Source organism: Equus asinus, chromosome 20 (assembly GCF_041296235.1).
Source record: "Equus asinus isolate D_3611 breed Donkey chromosome 20, EquAss-T2T_v2, whole genome shotgun sequence".
NCBI classification, from domain to species: domain Eukaryota; kingdom Metazoa; phylum Chordata; class Mammalia; order Perissodactyla; family Equidae; genus Equus; species Equus asinus.
In genome coordinates, this window is record NC_091809.1 from 25074665 (window position 1) to 25094830 (window position 20166).

The window sequence follows — 20166 nt, forward strand, 5'->3', positions numbered from 1 at the left end:
TCTTGCAGAGCTCTCAGTACATTCTATTTCCAAGCATTCAGACAAGACATTTTCCTATAAATCATGATATAACAAATATCAGATCATTAATGAAGAAATCATTAAAAATGTGCTTCTCCTTTTTTACAGAAGTAATATGGTAATGAGGCTCTGTGAAAGTGAAGAGGGCGGTCAAAGTGGAGAAAACTTCAGCCTTATTCCAAATCTCAATCTGGACAAGAAAATTGCAGGAGGAAAAGCATGTGAATGCAGTTCATGTGGAAAAGGCTTCATGCATCATTCATCCCTTAATAGACATGTTAGATGTCATACTGAACACAAACCATATGACCCTCAAAAACATGGAGAGAAGCCGTATAAATCTAAGAAATGTGAGAAAGCCTTCACTTTTCCCAGTTTTGTTCAAATACATGAAAGAACTCACCACACTCAAGAGAAACTCTGTGAATCTAAAAATTGCAGTAAAGCATTCATTTCTCCCAGTTTACTTAAAAAATATAAAAGAATTCATACTGGAAAGAAACCCTTTGAATGTAAAATATGTGGTAAAGCCTTCAGATTTCCCAGTGATGTTCGAGTACATGAAAGGACTCATACTGGAGAGAAACCTTATGAATGTAAAATATGTGGTAAAGCCTTCAGTTTTTCCTTTAGTGTTCAAGTACATCAAAGAATTCATACTGGAGAGAAGCCCTATAAATGTAAGGAATGTGGGAAAGCCTTTATAACTCCCACAAGCCTTCGAGCACACATGATCTCTCACACTGGAGATGGACCTTATAAATGTAAGGAATGTGAGAAATCATTCATTTCTCCCAGTATATTTCGAATACATGAAAGAACTCATACTGGAGAGAAACCCTATGAATGTAAAGAATGCAGTAAAGCCTTCAGTTGTACCAGTTCTCTTCGAAAACATGAGCGAACTCATACTGGAGCGAAACCTTATGAATGTAAAATATGTGGTAAAGCCTTCAGTTTTTCCAGTAATTTTCATGTGCATGAAAGAACTCACACTGGAGAGAAACCTTTTGAATGTAAAAAGTGTAATAAAACATTCATTTCTCCCAGCTTACTTCAAAAACATGAAAGAATTCATACTGGAGAGAAACCATTTGAATGTAAAATATGTGGAAAAGCCTTCAGGTTTTCCAATTCTCTTCAAATACATGAAAGAACTCACACTGGAGAGAAACCCTATGAATGCAAAAAATGCAGTAAAGCCTTCACTTCTTCCAGTTCTCTTCAAAACCATGAAAGAACTCATACTGGAGAGAAACCTTATGAATGTAAGAAATGTAGTAAAGCATTCACTTCTTCCAGTTCTCTTCGAGTACATGAAAGAAATCACACTGGAGAGAAACCCTATGAATGCAAAAAATGCAGTAAAGCATTCACTTCTTCCAGTTCTCTTCAAATACATGAAAGAAGTCACACTGGAGAGAAACCTTATGAATGTAAAGAATGTGGTAAAGCCTTCAGTTGTACCAGTTCTCTTCGAAAACATGAAAGAACTCACACTGGAGTGAAACCCTATGAATGTAAGATATGTGGTAAAGCCTTCAGTTTTTCCAGTAATGTTCATGTACATGAAAGAACTCACACTGTAGAGAAACCTTATGAATGTAAAAAATGCCGTAAAGCATTCACTTCTTCCAATTCTCTTCAAATACATGAAAGAACTCATACTGGAGAGAAACCCTATGAATGTAAGATATGTGGTAAAGCATTCAGATTTTCCAGTAATGTTCAAGTACATGAAAGAACTCACACTGGAGAGAAACCATATGAATGTAAAGAATGCAGTAAAGCCTTCAGTTGTACTAGTTCTCTTCGAAAGCATGAGAGAACTCATACTGGAGGGAAACTCTATGAATGTAAAAAAAGGCAGTAAAGCATGTAGTGTCCCCACTTCACTTCCATGACATGAAAGAAGTCACACTGGAGAGACATGCTGTGAATACCAGTAAAATGGAAATGCCTTTATTTATCATGAAAACTTCCAGGGCTATTCAAGAATGCACACTAGAGGAAAAACCATGTCAATGTAAAGAATGTCAGAAAGACTTTTGTCTTCCAGTTCTTTCTGAAGGCATGAAAGGACTGACTTGATAAAAATTTCTTGAAAGTACACGGCATGGGAAAGACCTCAATTGGCCTACATGCTTCTATGTTACACTCCCACCAAAAAGAAATATAAATGTAAGTAACAAGAGAAAGCTTCATGGAAATTAACTTGTATATAATGTTCTAGAAAACTTTCAATATGAAAGAGTTCCTGTAAGTTTGTAAATACTTTGTTTACCAAGCATTTTTCTTAAAGTGCAACATTCTAGTGTGGATTTCTCTTAATTAACTTCCTGAAATGAATATTGAGGTGAGATAATTCTGCAAGTCATCCTTCGTCAATACTACATAAGGCTTAATAGGTGGTGCTTTTTTCTTAGATCACCTAATAATATTTTCTCTTTAATTTTTGTATAATGTTTTAATTGTTCTATGTTCAGAGGCCATTGAAAAATGACAGTTTGGTGTTGTCGGGATTCTTTTACTGGCCTTGTATTACAGATCCTGCATATGCCTGATCCATTGTATGTATTGTGCCTTTTTTAGAGACCAGTCCTTTTTTGGGATGTTAGGTATAGGAACCTATTTATATTTTCCATACTGTTGATTAGTTGGAATAAATTTTTGTGTGTGGCAATTTTCAAAGAGTATACTTTCCTTTGAATTCTTTTTGTTTTAAGATTTTAGTTTTCCTTTTTCTCCCCAAAGCCTTCCAGTACATAGTTGTGTATTTTTAGCTCTGGGTCCTTCTAGTTGTGGCATGTGAGATGCTGCCTCAACATGGTGCAATGAGCGGTGCCCTGTCCATGCCCAGGATCTGAACCAGCGAAACCCTGGGCTGCCAAAGCAGAGCACGCAAACCTAACCACTCGGCTGGCCCCTCCTTTGAATTCTTATTTTCCCATTTGGGTCTTTGCTCAGTCAGAGTCCTTCCTTCTGATGGTATTTGCTTGAATAGACTTTGAATAAAATGGAGGCCTGTGTTAGGGCAACAAAATGCATAGCTGGACATACCACCCCTCTTTTGTGTTATGTCAATAAGGGTTATATTAAAAACTAGAACTTTAAGAATCCACTCCCTTTATAGTTCCATGTTGGAATTCGCCAGTAGCCTCACTTGCATGAGATTTGGAAGGCAGAAGCAAACAAGGCATTAGGCAGATTTTGGAGCCACCTTACGTGGAGAGAGACAGTCACACAGGAGCTTCAAGGACACTGTCTTCCATCCCATATTCTGGATTCTTTGCCCTTATCAGGAGTATCTTGGAATTCACCACCATTTGGTCTCCATCCTCTTACACATGTGTTTTCCACTGATATTTTCACAAGTTTCACTTCAAAGATCAATCACAGTCAGGAATTTTTGTAAGGCCTCTTGTGTCCACCAGGAAACTAGTTCAGACATTTGTGGTTGTGAGTATTCTCTGATTCCCCTCTTCTCTAGATTATATCTTTATAAGGTGTAATGTCTACAGGAAACAGCTTTTGCTGTTAACATTGCTAGTGAGTATACCTCCTGATTCACCATGACATCTGCACTGGGGCAGTAAAAAGAAGGATATGGGAGTTTGTTTCTCTGCTGCATTGTGATGTGGCTACCTTGACCCTGTTTTTCCACATGAGGACAGTCATCACCTTCTCATGTCAGGAAACCGTGTGTGTTCTTGTCACTTGTATTTGCCCATAGCCCCTCAATGTTTTCAGTAATCTTTGTATGTCCTGAAAACTGCATGCATTTCCTTGAGAAATGAACACTTCTGTAGTTGTTTCGTTAATGTACTTTATCAGCTGTTCTCTAATTCCTTATATGTTAATAAATGTTATTGTGGTTTTCATTTCCTCAGAATATATTAAAATTCATTTTAATTATGGATTTTCAGATATGCTTTGCAGTTTTATTTATTTAATTATTATACATTATGGTCCATTTTATCATTTGCATAGTAATTCAGGTTTCTTTCCTCAGGCAAACTATTTTTTATTCTTTTGTAGGTACACTTTTTGTCATGAAATTAACTTCTTCATTCTGAACCCAAAACATAACAAGCATGTTGTTTTCAGTGCCGTCTGGCCAGTGACCTTCAGAATTACAGCTGTAGTCACAGAATGGGGTGCAGTAAGTTGTGATAAGAATGACCACGGACCATAAAGGACTGTGAAGGATAAAAACAACAGGGTGCTCAAAATGACTTCTTACGAGGTTTTGGCATCTATTTGTTGATTTGATTGCTATTCAGGGGAGCCGGTCATTTTCTGTATTGAGTGATGTGGGGCAGTTAACTTAGTTCTCTCTTTGGCAAGCATTTTACCCTAGTAAACCATTGTTTTCCTGAAGGCAAAAACAATGCTGTGGAGCTAAAGTTAATTTGTAAGAAACTCCAGTCAGACATATAAATAAGAAGAAATGAGTAGTATTCACGTTCATGATTTAGAGTTTTATTTTTTACCATTTTTAAGTGGTGTGGTTACAGACTACTTTTATTTTTGTCTTGCTAAGTGTATACATTTAACAAAGGAAGTGTTTGCCATATTTCTCTTCGGCAGGATAAGAGTTGGCCTTGCAGTGAATGCAGTCCAGCTCCCAGTCCTCTGGAAGAGCTTTTGCCTTTCCTACTTATTATCAAAACACTGGTGTATTTCCTATGGTGTATTAGACACTGTTTATCATAAATACCTGAGTCAAAATACATAAATACACTTCTTAATAGACTATGTGGTATTTTTAATATCTCCCGTATGACTCAACTGATTCTGTGAGACAATACAAATCCAGCAAGGGAGAGAGACAAGACCACTATGCCAGTCAAGCCTTTCTTTCTCAGTGATTATGCTCTTAATAATGCTTCAATATCCCTCAGATCCCATGCACTATAAGGTCAGTGTCCCCAGTTCAACAGAAGTCAGTCACAGTAGGATTTGGATAGGGCAGCATAAAACAAGTTTTTTGTCGGAAAAGAGAGGATTAACAAATGGCAAAGCTTTCTCTTATGAGATGGAAATAAGGACTTTGAAGGAATGGACTTTTGAAGGTATGTAAAAAATAACATTGAGCTAATAGACTGAGATGTGTACATATCTTTTCTGTGAGGGTAGGAATCTTAGTAAGTGAGGATGTCATTGTTTTCTGAGGATTAAGACTTCCTTTTGAGTTAAGCCACAGATGTTTTTGGTGTCTTTTTGTTTTAATGTCCTTTGAGAGGGTTTTTATTTTACCTTTAAATATTTTAAATGTTACAGTATTTGGCATTTTCATTCTGCTAATGTACTGATTGAGTGTGGAATATATACCCCACTAACCTATGGAGTTCCACCCATGTAGAGACGCACTGGTATCTATCTGCACTGTTATGGTTCATACTGAGTGTATTCTATGAGTAGAGTGCTATCTGTAAAAGTCAACTCTGACTTCCCAGTGGAAACACCAGTAAGAGCCATGGGTGTTTAGAGCTAATCATCCAAGTAATTATTGAGGTGAGCTGCAGAGAGGGTGTCATTTTGAGTGATATCCTAATTGAGTATAAAAGGAGAAATGGGAGCAATGTCAGTATCATGGCAGAGCGAGCTGTTCCCATTGCCTTTCTCCCTAGGATACAACCAAAAGGACATTCATTAGCCAACAGATCACACACACACACACAGCACAACAGAACATCTGAGGGCTCTATGCAGCAATACATCTGATGGTGAATCTGCTGCATCCCCAGGAAGCAGCAGAAAGAGGTGAGTAGATCTCCCCCTCCCCAGCAACAGTGATCTGCAGCGTGGGACCTTGTACAGCTGCTGGCGTGACGGGGCGGGGGGGGGAAGACTGGGAAGTAGGCAGCCCTCATGGGAACATTTTTGCTTTCTGAGTTGCATCCCAGCCCACAGGAATGCTCCACACTTAGGTGGCTAGGCCACCATTTAGGTGCTCCCACCAAGCCCAGCAGCCCAGGTGGGCTGTCAGTGAATGCAGAGCATGTGCATACACATACATGTGAAAGAAATTAGTCCTCCACTCCTCCCCCCCAGGTGCACCAGCTTGGCCAATCAATCAGGGCAGCAGACCCACACCAGAGCTCCTGCATCTGTTTATGGGACTCACCAACCAGCAGGAGCCAGCAAATGTAGATGAGTTGTATTCATCTACATTCAGTGGGTGAGCATAACTTCCAGCAGACATGGCAGGTTCAGATAACACAGCTTCAGGGGCTGGCCCCGTGGCTAAGTGGTTAAGTTTGCATGCTCTGCTGCGGCGGCCCCGGGTTTTGCTGGTTTGCATCCTGGGCGTGGACATGGTGCTGCTCATCAGGCCACGTTTAGGCGGCGTCCTACATGCCACAACTAGAAGTACCTGACTAAGATATACAACTGTGTGCTGGGCGGATTTGGGGAAGATAAACCAGGAAAAAAAAAGAAAACACAGCTTCTGCCCCCTATTCGTGGCAGGCGGAATGTGACCAGACACTACAGCTGTGTGCTGGCAAAAGTCCACTTCATCAAACACCATGAAGAAATACATCAACACTCCAGATCAGAAGGAAAATGACAAGACAGAAACCAGTCCTGAAGACACAGAAATTTACAATCTTAATCACAGAGAATTCAAACTATGTGCAATGAAACTCAGTGAGTTACAAGAAAACTCCGTTCAGTGAACACAGGAATAAAATTAATAAGCACAAGGAGTTTTTCACAAAAGAGATTTAAATCCTAAAATCAAAATCAAACAAATGCTAGAGATGAAGAACACAACAAATGAGATAAAAACCAATCTAGAAACCCTAGAAAAAAGAGCTGACATTTTGGTGGACAGAATTTTAGCAAATTAGAGGTCAGAAATATACAAATGCTTCAGATGGAGGAGAGAAAACTAAGCCTAAAATAAAATGAAGGAATTCTCTGAGAAGTGTGACTCGATTAGGAAATACAACATAAGGATTATAGGTATTCCAAAGAGAATACAGAGGGAGAAAGGACCAGAGAGCTTGTTCAAAGAAATAATAGCTGAGAACTTTCCAAACCTGCGGATGGAACTGAAAATCTAAGTAAATGATGCTAATAGATGTCCAAATTACATTAATGCGAAAAGACCTTCTCCAAAGCATACATTAATAAAACTGGAAAAAGCCAATGACAAAGAAAAATATTAAGGGCAGCAAGGCAGAAGAGAATAATCTACAAAGGAAACCCTATCAGGCTTTCAGTGGAGTTCTCAGCAGAAACATTACAGTCCAAGAGAGACCAAATTTTCAGCAAAGAATACTCTATCCAGCAAAACCATCATTTATATATGATGGAGAAATAAAAACATTACCAGATAAACAAAAGCTCAGGGAGTTCATTGTGAAAAGACCCCCACCCCCCGACACACACACAAGAGATGATAACGAATGCCCTCATAACTGAAATGAAAAGGAAAAGGTTTACAAAGCCTTAAACAAGGCAATAAATATACAAAATAAGAAAATTGTAATTCTCTATCAGAACAGGTTACCAAACCTCAATTATAACATTAAAGGTACAGGGAAGGAAAGGACCAAAAGTAACTATAGACACTTGATTTTAATCACAAACTCACAACACGAAATAATTTGTGACAATAATAATTAGATGGGGAAGAGGGAAGGGATGGAACCTGATTAGGCTAATGGTGCTGAAATGCTATCAAAAAATGGGCTATATCATCTACAAGATCTTTATGTAAACTTTATGTTAAGTACTAAACAAAAAATCAGAACAGAGACACAATGAGAAATAAAGAGAAAACTATCCTAGAAAATCAAACTGAAATGGCAGTCAGAAATACACAGGAAGTGGGACAAAGGAAATACAGAACAACGAGAAAGTGAGATAAAATGGTAGTATTAACCTCTCATATGTCAATAATCACTCTTAATGTAAATGGACTGAATTCTTCAATCAAGAGGCACAGAGTGGTGGGATGGATTAAAAAGCAAGACCCAACAATATTCTGCCTCCAGGAAACACATCTTAGCACTAAAGAAAAACACAGGCTCAGAGTGAAGGGATGTAGGATGATAATCCAAGCAAATGGCAAACAAAAGAAAGCAGGTGTTGCCATACTTACATCAGACAAAGAAGACTTCAAGATAAAAAAGACAATGAGGGGCAGTACATAATGTTAAAGGGACATTTAGCCAAGGGGACATAATACTTATGAATACTTATGCACCTAACACAGGAGTGCCAAGGTACATAAAGGAACTATTAACAAGTAAATGGAGAAATTAACAGCAACAAAACTATAATAGAGGACTTCAGCATCCCCACTTACATCAATGGACAGATGAGCCGGACAGAAAGTCAGCAAGGAAATAATGAAATGAAATTAAAAACTAGACCAGAAGGACTTAACATATATATAAACATTCTATCTGAGAACAGCAGAATGTACATCTTTCTCAAGTGCACATGGAAAAATCTCATAGACCATGTGTTGGGAAAGGCAAACATCAATAAGTTTAAGAAGATTGAAATCACATTAAGCATCTTTTCCTACCATAATGCTACGAAACTCAAAATCAGCTATAAGAAAAAGGTTTGGAAGGTCAGAAATATGTGAAGACTAAACAACATGCTACTGAACAACCATTGGATCAATGAAGAAATCAAAGGAGAAATAAAAAAATATTGGGAGACAAGTGAGAATGAAAGTATATCATACTAATTCTTATGGGATGCAGCAAAAGCAGTAATAAGAGGAAAATTTATAGCAATGTAGGCCCACCTCAACAATCAAGAAAAATCTCAAGTAATCTTAAATTACACCTATCAAAACTAGAAAAATAAGAACAAACAAAGCCCAAAGTCAGTAGAAGGAGGGAAATAATAAAAACTGGAGCAGAAATTAATTAAATAGATACCAAAGGAGAAAAAAAAACTGTAGAAAGGATCAATGAATCTAAGAGCTGTTGTTTTGAGAAGATAAAATTGACAAATCCTTAACCAGACTCACTAAGAAAAAAAGGGAGAAGGCCTAAATAAATAAAAGAAATGAAAGAGGAGAAAGTACAATGGGTACCACAGGAATACAAAGGATTCTTAGAGAATTCTATTAAAAACTATACGCCTACACATTGGATAACCTAGAAGAAATGGATAAATTCTTATACGAGCTCCTGAAACTGAATCCAGAAGGAATACAGATACTGAATAGACTAATCACAAGTAAGGAGATTGAAACAGTAATCAAAAACCTCCCAAAAACGAAAGTCCAGGATCATATGCTTCTCTGGAGAATTCTACCAAACATTCAAATAAGATTCAATACTTATCCTTCTCAAACTATGCAAAAAATTCAAGAAGATGGAACACTTCCTAACTCATTCTATGAGGCCATCACACTGATCCCGAAACCAGAAAAGCACAACAAAAAGGAAAACTACAGGGCAATATCACCAATGAACATAGATGCAAAAATCCTCAATAAAATATTGGCAAACCAAATATAGCAATACCTTAAAAGGGTCATACACCATTATCAAGTGGAATTTATCCCAGGGACCCAGGGATGGTTCACCATCTTCAAATCAATGTGTTACACTACATTAACAAAATGAGGAATAAAAATAAGATGATCATCTCTTTAGACACAGAAAAAGCATTTGACAATATCCAACATCCATTTCTGATAAAAAGTCAATAAAATGGGTATAGAAGGAAAATACCTCAACATAACTCAGGCCATATATGACAAACCCACAGCCAGGATCATATTCAATGGGGAAAAACTTAAAGCCATCACTCTGAGAACACCTACAAGAGAAGGGTGCTCAAGCTCACCACTCTTATTCACCATAGTATGGGAGGTTTTAGCCAGGACAATTACGCAAGAAAAAGAAATAAGTGGGATCAAAATTGGAGAACAAGTGAAACTCTTACTGTTTGCAAATGACATGATTCTACATGTAGAAAACCCTAAAGAATCCATCAGAAAACGATAAGATATAACAACTACAACAAAGTTGCAGGGTACAAAATCAACTTATAAAAATCAGTTGCATTTCTATACTTTAATAATGAAAAAAGCAGAAGGAGAAGAAGAGAATACAATCCCATTTATAATTGCAATAAAAAGAATAAAACATCTAGGAATAAACTTAACCGAGGAGATGAAAGCCCTATACAGTGAAAAGTATAAGATATTATTGAAAGAAATCAAAGATAACATGAAGAAATGGAATGATTGTCCAAATGGAATGGTTGTCCATGCACATGGATTGGAAGAATAAACATAGTTAAAATGTCCGTATTACTTAAAGCAGTCTACAGATTCACTGCAATCCCACTCAGACTCCCAATGACATTCTTCATGGAGATAGAACAAAGACTCCTAAAATTTATATGGAACAACAAAAGTCCCCAGTCTTCAAGGCCAAACTTAGGCTGGTGGGAAGGCACCAACCAGCAAGGCCACATGTTCCCACTCCCCTACCTAAAACCCCAGAACATCTTCACCCTCCCTTACTTAAAACCCCAGATAACCCCAGGGCCAGCCTGGTGGCACAGCGGTTAAGTGCGCTTTGGCGGCCTGGGGTTCACCAGTTCGGATCCCAGGTGTGGACATGGCACTGTTTGGCAAAAAGCCATGCTGTGGTAGGCGTCCCACGTAGAGGAAGATGGTCATGGATGTTAGCTTGGGGCCAGTCTTCCTCAGCAAAAAGAGGAGGATTGGCAGTAGTTACCTCAGGGCTAATCTTCCTCAAAAAAAAAAAAAAACCCTACATTTTTCCCTTTGAGGAGGTGGATCTGAGTTCCAACTGCCATCTCCTCATCTGGCTGCTTTGCCATAATTTAAAAAAATCTTTCCTGGGGCTGGCTCCGTGGCCAAGTGGGTAACTTCACGTGCTCTGCTGCAGGCGGCCCAGTGTTGCGTTGGTTCGAATCCTGGGCTTGGACATGGCACTGCTCATCAAGCCATGCTGAGGCAGCATCCCACATGCCACAACTAGAAGGACCCACAATGAAGAATATACAACTGTGTACTGGGGGACTTTGGGGAGAAAAAGGAAAAAACTAAAATCTTTAAAGAAAAAAATCTTTCCTTGCCACAAGTCTGGTGTTTCCAGTTTCTGACCCTCCTACGTGATAGGTAAATGGAACTATATTTGTGTTCAGTAACACGTCTCTCTCACATGTTGAAGTTCTCTTGCCTAAATAAAACAAAGATTCTTTTTGACTCCACACTTTTCTTGACTTCCTCACATTGTATCTGTCAGTCAACTTACATTTTAAAGACCCAAGTGCTAAGTGAAACTAGAATCAAAGGGCTGCAATCTCCAATGGATAAAGGAATCCGAAAACAGAGACACAAATATTTTGAACAGCTTATAGAAGCAGCCTGCTTGTCTACAGTGCAGAGGGAAAACTCACATTCAGAAAGGGACCATATTCCTAGACTTGGGCTAGACTGTCCTGGTTGAGATGTAACCCATGGAGAGGGTCAGTCCCTGGTGAAGGAGGGTGGGGACCCCTGAGCAGACACAGGAATGCACTCTGCGATCCCCACACACCCTGCCTCTCCTGTGAGCATGGAAGCACTGCCTCCCCCAGGCTCCCACTCTCTCAAGTGAAGAAACTCTCAGCTGGATTCAGTTTAAGCTGCTGACCCACATGAACTCCAAATTCATGAACCCTTTGTCCACAGGACGGAACACCTGATCTTCACAGACTTTCTCACTGTGTACAGATTACACTCTCAGTGCACCTACAGTGTGGGTGCAAAACTCAAACATAACATTTAAATGTCCAGGCCTAAGGAACCACAACCACAGCCTCAGAAAGGGTGTCACTCTCCACCCCATGAGCACATGCACCCCCAGCTTTCCAGGGCTCTGCAGCTCCTCTCAGGATAAAGGCTCCTTCCATGGGGGTGTGAGCAGTAGGACACCTGCAGAGGGAGGCTCCCCAGGAAGGACAACTGGGCCTGCAAGGCCTTCCCTGTGCAGGTTCAAGGGGGCCTTAGCTTGGGTTTTGGACGGTGGGCCTCTGCTCCCCACCGGAGATGCTTTGGAACATCACTCTTATTTAAATGACACAACCAATGTTTGAACCATCCAGCAAAATCACTTCAACTCATCCTTTATGTGGAAAGGAGGGAAGAAAATTGTAAGTCACTTTTATTAGTTCAACCATAAAACCCCAAATTATTCCTTCCAGAAAACAGATGTCAGTTAATTATTTCCATGGAAAGAAATTGGTGAAACACACTTAAACACTTGTGGTCTGCATGTCTAAGCCCTGGAATTTCACTTGAAAACATCCAAAAGGAGATACAGCCCTGAGAAAATTACTACACACCCTCAAGGGAAGAAAGAGTGAAATGAGACTACTTGACAAATGAGGGGCTGGCCCTGTGGCCAAGTGGTTAAGTTCGCGCTTGCCTGTGCCCGCCCAGGGTTTCACTGATTCAGATCCTGGGTTCGGACATGGCACCGCACATCAGGCCACGTTGAGGCGGCATCCCACATACCACAACTAGAACAACCTGCAACTAGGATATACAATTGTGTACCAAGGGGCATTTGGGGAGATAAAGCAGAGAAAAAAAAAAAGATTGGCAACAGTTGTTAGCTCAGGTGCCAATCTTTAAGAAGAATACTTGACAAATGAAATGCAATGAAGAAATTTTTTTTATTTGAAATTCACGTCTTTCTTGCTAGTTTGGAAATATTTTATACTGTCTTTCAAACGCTATTGATGAAATACCTTTTGCCTCTATTGAATAACAGAGGCTTAAGTGAGTAAATCTTTTCAAGGTAACAGACCAAGAGGTAAGCAAGACTGACAGGACAGATCACCTAGGAAAGATTTTCAAGAGGAAGCTCCACCCAAAGGACTTCCCAAGGGTGTCTGTGCCCAGAAAGATCCTGGGGTGGAGGACACAAGGATTTCTTGCAACACAGTTTCAGGTGGTTATTTTTTGCTGTCTTCTCATGGAAAACATCCAGACAAATATAATCTTTAAAAAAGAGTCATCCATGGCTCTGGGGAAAAATGATGAACAGTTAAAATATTGGGTCTGTTTGATGTACCATGGAGGACGCAAAGTTGATGATGCTGTGAATCTGAAAGGGGAAATTAGCTTTGGGCATGTGGGGAGGGATCTGGAAATTTAGGAACTTGTCAGCTCTAGGAAGAGCTAGGCTAGGGGGACAGCGTCGTGGATTTGAGATTCTGCTCCCCAAACTTTTGGAAACATCAGGAAAATACGGGTGCCCCCTTGGGAGAAAGAAGGCACTGAGGACCCCACAGACCACAGCGCCTCCGCGCACGGACCCCGGAGACCGAGGCCCGACTGTCCTGCGGGCCCTCCCGCGGGCCCCGCACCGTCTGGGGCACGCGGGGCTGCGGGCGCACAGCGGCCCAGAGACGCTCCGGCCCAAGTCGCCGCGCGCAGGGACCACAGAACGCCCGGGGCCCGGCGGCCGGCCCCGCCCCCACGCTGCGGCCGGAGGGGCCTGAGGGCCGAGCGGCGCCACCGCGGACTCGGGGCCGCAGAGCCCGCAGGGGACCGCGGGAGGCCGGGCCCGCCCCGCCGCTTCCCACCAGCCCCTCCTGCCGTGTCCTTCCCTCGGGGCCGGACACCATTTCTAGGGCTCCTGGGTCCCTTGAGTCCTTTCTACGACCCCCACGGCCAGGGCAGGTCACAGCGTGACATAGGCTGCGGCAGAGCCACCAGGGACCCTTTAGGTCAGGCATCACCCAAACCCAAGCCTAGCGGAGGTGACAAGGGATATCTACGCCAGTGCAGTGCACCGTCCCACCCACCTGCCTCAGCGGAGCCTGGATTGGACAGTTCTCAAAAGGCCACACCCCCTGAAACCAGAGAGCAGGAAGACGCCTGGCTTGGCGGAAGAGCTTCTGCCAGTGGCCCCTAACCTGTCCCCACTTGGGCCATTTACATTTAAACAGAATGTTTTCCAGGCCTGGGACCACACTGTTGTTTACCCCACCGCTTTATGACGCGTGGTTAACAGGTCTGCACAGGCACTTCCTGATTCAGTTTCAAGAGCAAGTACAGAGTGGACCAGGCTGGGTGACACGGGAACAAGAGGATCTTATGTCCTCTAAGGGTCAAGGGCTTGGTGTAAGGCTGCGAGGCCACTCATGTCAGCCTGATCCTTGTTTAGAAACACAGACACTTAAACGTGATGTCACCATCTGTGATAAAGGGTCAGGTTCCATTTTGATCTTCCTTCTTGCCAGTGTTCAGCCTTCCACCCATCCCTGCTCCACCCCGACTCGTTCCATCTTAAGATAAAGAATCTGGGGGCCCTTCGCTCTGGCGGGAAGTAGGAACCCCACAGCCCTAGCTGGGCACAGGGACTCTTCTCACCAACCACAAACTATGAGATATGCTCACCAAATTCTCAAGTTTACATTTTACACTAGAGGGAAATTTATTTTAGATCAATTTTTGCCTGTGAACCTAGAGAAGTTTGAAATGTAAATAGTTATAATATCCCTGAGGCAACTGATTCCTAATTTCACTGACCTAAGAAAACTAAGAAATCCTTATGTAAATGTGGGGTGCACCTGTAAAATTTCCCCCAGCTTTACTGAGGCATAATTGACTAATACTATCTATATTTAAAGATTACAACCTGATGGTTTGATATATGTATGCTGTAGAAAGTGGATTAAGCATTCTCATCACAGTCACACACCAAGTGACAACTAACCTAATTAACCTGGAAATTCTAATAAGCCTAAGAGAGGGGATTGCAAAACTGTTTTGTATTGTAATGCTCAATGCATCTATTTACATATGTGGACAGCTTTATTGAGATATAATCCACACACAGTCATGCCCTACATAACACAGTTTGGGTCAACGACTGACCGCATGTACCACAGTGGTTCCATAAGATTAGTACCATAGTACTTATCCATAGTACATAAGCCTAAATTTCCTATTTTTTTTCCTATTATTCTGTTGGTGTCATATCTAACATTTTTTGCTAAATCCAAACTTAGGAATATTTTCCTGTGTTTTATATACTTTTGTTGTACTTTTATTCTCACTGTTAGGTCTTTGATCCCTTTTGGTAAATCAGTGTATGTTGTGGGTTTTAAGGGCACAATCTCTTCCTTTTGCCTATGCCTATCCAGTTGGCCCAGCACCAATTTATGAAAAGAATATTCTTTCCTCACTTTCGGGACCTTTGTCAAAGATCAGTTGACCATAAATGTGGGGGTTATTTCTCTAATCTCAATCTTCCACACATCTCTGTGGCCATCCTTGCATCAGTACCACATGACCTTGGTTACTTTTGCTTAGTATAAAGTTTTGAAATCCAGAAATGTTAGTCATACTACTTTTTCTTTCTCCAGATTGGTTGGACTATTCTGGTTCCCTTGCAATTACATGTAATTTATGAAACAGCTTGCTGATTTCTATAAGGGGTACAGTTTGGGTTATGATCAGTATCGCACTGAATCTCTAGATCACTGTGTGCAGCAGTGCCATTTGAAAACTGTTAAGTCCTGAAAACCATGAAAGTGGGATATTTTCCCACTTATTTATACATTTCTTAATTTGTTTTCACCATGCTTTGTAGTTTTCAGAGTACTTTGGGTTTAGTTTATTGTTGTTCTTCTCGTTCCCTTGTTAACTTGGTATCTCTCTTGTTTAATACAGGTGTTTATCGCTGTAATCTCTTACTACGCCTTATGCCGCATACAAGTGTCCTTGTATTTTCTCCCCTGGTGTGTTTGCGCGTCCCTAGAAACTCAATCTTGGATGGTCTGTCTCTTGCAATTCTCTGTTTAACCCACTATTTCTACACTGCAGCCATGTTGATATGTGGGAAGGCATTAGGGTGGGAAAATGTTCTCATGCTATGATTAAACCTGTAATGTTTTGATGGTACAGAATCCCTGGACGGTGAACTTCAGAATATGTTCTTAGCGTTTATTCCTCCCCTTTTGTCAGAGAGAAATCCCGAAGAGTCTGGGAGCTGTCTGACTGCTCTTTCCCAATCAGATAAGGTTTTGGAAAATTAATTTCCTTTGAAAGATGGCCTAAGTTACAGAGCACAGAATGCTTTCCGTGTACATCAGAAAGTTTCCCCCCATTTCCTGCATGAAGCATGAGACAATTTTTTCCAGCCTCCACAAGAACCTCCTTGGGCTCCTGATGGAAAAACACAGATTTTGGGATTTCACTAAGACTGGAATCCCTAAAGCTTTTAACTCTCAAGCTAGTCCAATCTGTGTCTCCAGGAAATTCATCGTTAACAGTTTCTGTGTTCCTAGATGTTGCTGGCTCCAGATGTTTCTCCCCCAGGTAAGTGGTAATTCTCCATACTCGCCGGGAGCGTTGGTTTGCCATGTAATTTCAAATCTCTCTTGGATCTAAGAAGAGGAGTTGCTTTTCAGGTGGTTCAGTTTTTTTCTTGCTGTGAAGGTGACATGATCACTCAGAGCTCTTTACACATCAGAACACAAACCACCATTCACTCCTGTTGCTGTATTTTCCCTTGTGAGACTATGCCATTTTCACTCATTAATTCTCCTGCTAGAGCCAGGTGGGTGGTCTCAAAGTTTTTCTTTTGTAACAAATGCATCTAAAAACATTGTATATTGGAATCTCTATATTCAGGTTTATTTTCCTCACCTTATAAGAACTCCCTAACCTGAATACCATTTTCTCACCCAGAAGACACTTTCCATTGGTTATCTTGATTTATCATTGCCCTTTTGGGGGCAGGATTAATATCCTACCTAAAATGGGATTGGATGTCAAGACTGTGTCATCACATGCATCAAGTTAATTGAAATATGTTTATGACTCAAAGGTACTTTCTAAGGAGAGCAGGGCAAGGGTAAGTGCATTGGGGTGGCTTGTGCAAGGGAGAATGGCTTGAACCTTTAAGGTGTCTAGGAGTAGAGGCTGCAAGTTTTCAAGATTTGACCTTCCTACCCATTGGCATAAGAAGAAAATGGGCATGTGTCACCCTTCCTGACTTATTTACCCCTTGTGGGCCAGACAGGTTGAGCAGGTATCTAAAGCCAGCGAAGACAGTGAGGTCAGTGTCTTTATTAAAGTTCACTCCTGAGGCTTATTGACTGAATGATGACACGTCTCATTAAATGAATTTGAATTTCAGTATTAATCGAAAAGTCATGTGAAAAGGACAAGCCATTATAAGTAGGATCACAAAGCCTCCAAAAATCTTTGACTCCAGTCATCCCAGGGTGTTGGAGAGATCCAGGAAAGTGGGTCAGTGTGGTTCAAGAACTATGTTCAAATATTCTAGTAATCTTATTGTTTACTCTAATTTGCTGGCTCATTTGTTGTGTTCTTGGTGGCACCCTGTCAGAGCAGCCTGCCCACATGCAGCGAGCAGCCCTTTTAGGGAACAGAGCTCTCCCTGGCTGGTTAATAAATAGTCCAAACCCAAGTAGTCAGCAGCCACTATGGCTGCCAGGGGGTTTTCCTTCAGGGGAAACACCTCAAACACTAGCTGTCTGCTATATGTGTTTTAAGTGTTCTGGACATTTCTTTGTTGGTAGTAATGATGATGCTGAATGACATCATGTGTGCCCAGGTCACTACCAGTGACTCCCATGACGACGAGCATATGAGTGAGAATGATAGGAAAACAGCACATTGGTGTCGGACCCATGGTTTGAGAGAGAGCACCCACGATTAAATATTGACTCACAGGGCACAGACTACAGATGATGTTAGGAGGAAGACCCGGAGTGGGATATGAGAGTGGTGGCCATGGGGCACAATTACAAGAAACCAAAGACCTGTAGGACTGACCATTCTGACAGAAGAGCCTAGTATAGAAAGGCTCTACTTACAACGTGCCCGTAATCCTGATGATCAAAACCAATTAATAAGCCCCACAGTCTGGGGATTGAATGTAACTCCAACAGCAGGAACATCTATTTAGAAGAAAGCAAGGTTTGTCTAAGTAAGCCTTAGCCATCCTAAGAGCGCTGCAGCCTGAGTCACGAGAGGTACAAGCCATTGAATGCCTTTCTCAAGAGCCCAATATTTGAGACATTAGCTGATAATAGCAATAATTTCTAGAGCATGTTGGTGAGTCCTTGATTCTGGCTTCAGGATCATGTATGACAGGAGGAGTAATTTGTCTATAAAAGGTTCTACCGTGGTCTGAGCGTAGCAAGCAGACCCACAGTGGGGGTGAGCAGCCTGACAAAGTCTATCCCATCAGCTGTAGGGACCCCTCCTCCACCTGGACTTAATGTGCATGGATTATATTACCTGTGACACATGTTTTCCACATCAGTGAAACTGACCGCTGTGTTGGACAGTCACTAAGTTCTTCAGGGTAGAGGAGGGAAGTCTCTGGAATTCCTCCTAGACCGTTAGGTTAGAGGCCTCTTAATGGTTTCATATCACAGGGTCTCATGGACCAAGTTTAACACCATCAAGTCTGAGGAGTCAGTATGTGTCTCAGAAATTCGAGTGCATGTATCACCCTGAGCAATGAAATGAGCCCCTGCAGACTGAGGTTTAATATGTGCAGAGTAAGGAGTGACTCTGATTTGTACCTGGATATTGTTATGCAAGGTATCCCAGAGTTCTTCATGGCAAAGGGGGCAACCTTGGATAAGGAGGTGGTGCTATTGGTGGGATGAGACAGCTAGATCATTAGCAAAGGCCACAAATCTTTTATAAAAATATGCAGATTAGTTTGATTCATGCCCAGGGAATTCTCTGTTGCTGGCGTGATTACCTGGAGTTTGACTAATCAAAATGATCTAATCCATGATCAGGGCTGGCCTGTTTCATCTGGGGAAAGAAGACAGCAACTCTGCAGTAGACCCCATCAGGTGTGGTGGTGCACACTGTGCATAAAGTGTATAAACTGCCTGGTCATTCATGTGCTCCCAAGTCACTCCTGAAATGGCCAATGTGTCTAATCAGAGAAGAGGGGAACACACTTCCTCCTGTAGGGGTGATATGCCAGAAGCGCCATTTTTGTCTCTATGCTGTAAGTACCCATCTCTTCAATGAGGAGCCCTCTGGTTAACAAGCCCAAGGGGTCCTGCATTTATGACTGCAGGCAAAATGGGAAGCTGGCTGTGGAGGATCATCAACTCAGGCCCTGGGAGGGCCTGTATTTACAAAAGGCTCTGTCGTTACCTTCTTGGCATCTCTAACTGTGTGGCACTGGATGAGGAGAATGGTTTCTGGTAGAAGGATGCCTTGGGCAATTCATGGCCACCGTGGAAGGTTTGGAGACTCTTAGATGCATAACAGGAGGCTGGCAAAGCCTTTTTCAGAAAGGGGTATGTGGAAGGAGATGCTAATAAATTGACTTATTTTGATAAATTCTACAGCCATTTATTTCTCTGCTCAAGGTCACTCAGTTTAAGTATTGTTGAATAAGCAAGCAAACAGATCTGACAAATATGGAATGTTCCTGGTTGCTGTGGCTGACAGAATGTGCCCATGACAAGGGTTCTACCACTGCTCCTGTGACCCTCTCAGCTCATAGGCCCCTGGCATTGTCTTGTGGAAATTTTCCACAGTGGGATCTGCATGGATTTCTGAAGATGTTTCCAATACTCAGGAATGCGTAGGCTTCAGCTGTGAAATGAAGAGCAGGAAATGCTCTATGGATAGTAATGGAAAGACAATGCTGATGACATGAATGAGGATGTCCCCGGACAGATCCTACGTAGGAGACACATCTTGTTTCATTACTACAGTATTTCTACAGATCTGTCCACAGAACCTGATTTAAACTCAAGATTCTGGGAGCCCTCTCACTTCACTCCTGTTATGAGTATGAGCAGAGGGCAGGTGCAACCCTCGGGAGTGTTTTCTCAATTAAGACAGCGTTGCAAGAATGCCTGTTGAAGAATGAATTCTTCTTTTTAATACTTCAATTCTTCCTAATAGGGGTCCTGCAGTACTAGAAAGAAGTGTTGAATGCATAAAAATCAAGGATCAGTAGAGTTCACGCCAGGGTTTGCCAGTTCAGATCTTGGGCATGGACCTACACACAGCTCATCAAGCCACGCTGAGGCAGCGTCCCACATAGAAGAACTAGAAGGATGTAGAGCTAGGATATACAACTATGTTCTGGGGCTTCAGGGAGAAAATAA

General features: G+C 41.5%; 1 protein-coding gene across 3 annotated transcripts in view; it reads left to right on the forward strand.

The window, feature by feature from the left end:
- The window catches only part of LOC106834348 (zinc finger protein 709-like), a 62156-nt gene extending 42032 nt beyond the window's left edge, over positions 1 to 20124 (forward strand). For all 3 annotated transcript variants that reach the window (XM_044751804.2, XM_014845940.3, XM_070492148.1), the window contains one exon: positions 130 to 20124. In XM_044751804.2, the coding sequence (XP_044607739.1) occupies positions 130 to 1894 (1765 nt within the window). In that variant the 3' untranslated portion in view covers positions 1895 to 20124. The remainder of the gene's footprint in view (positions 1 to 129) is intronic.
- The last annotated feature ends 42 nt before the right edge of the window (positions 20125 to 20166 follow it).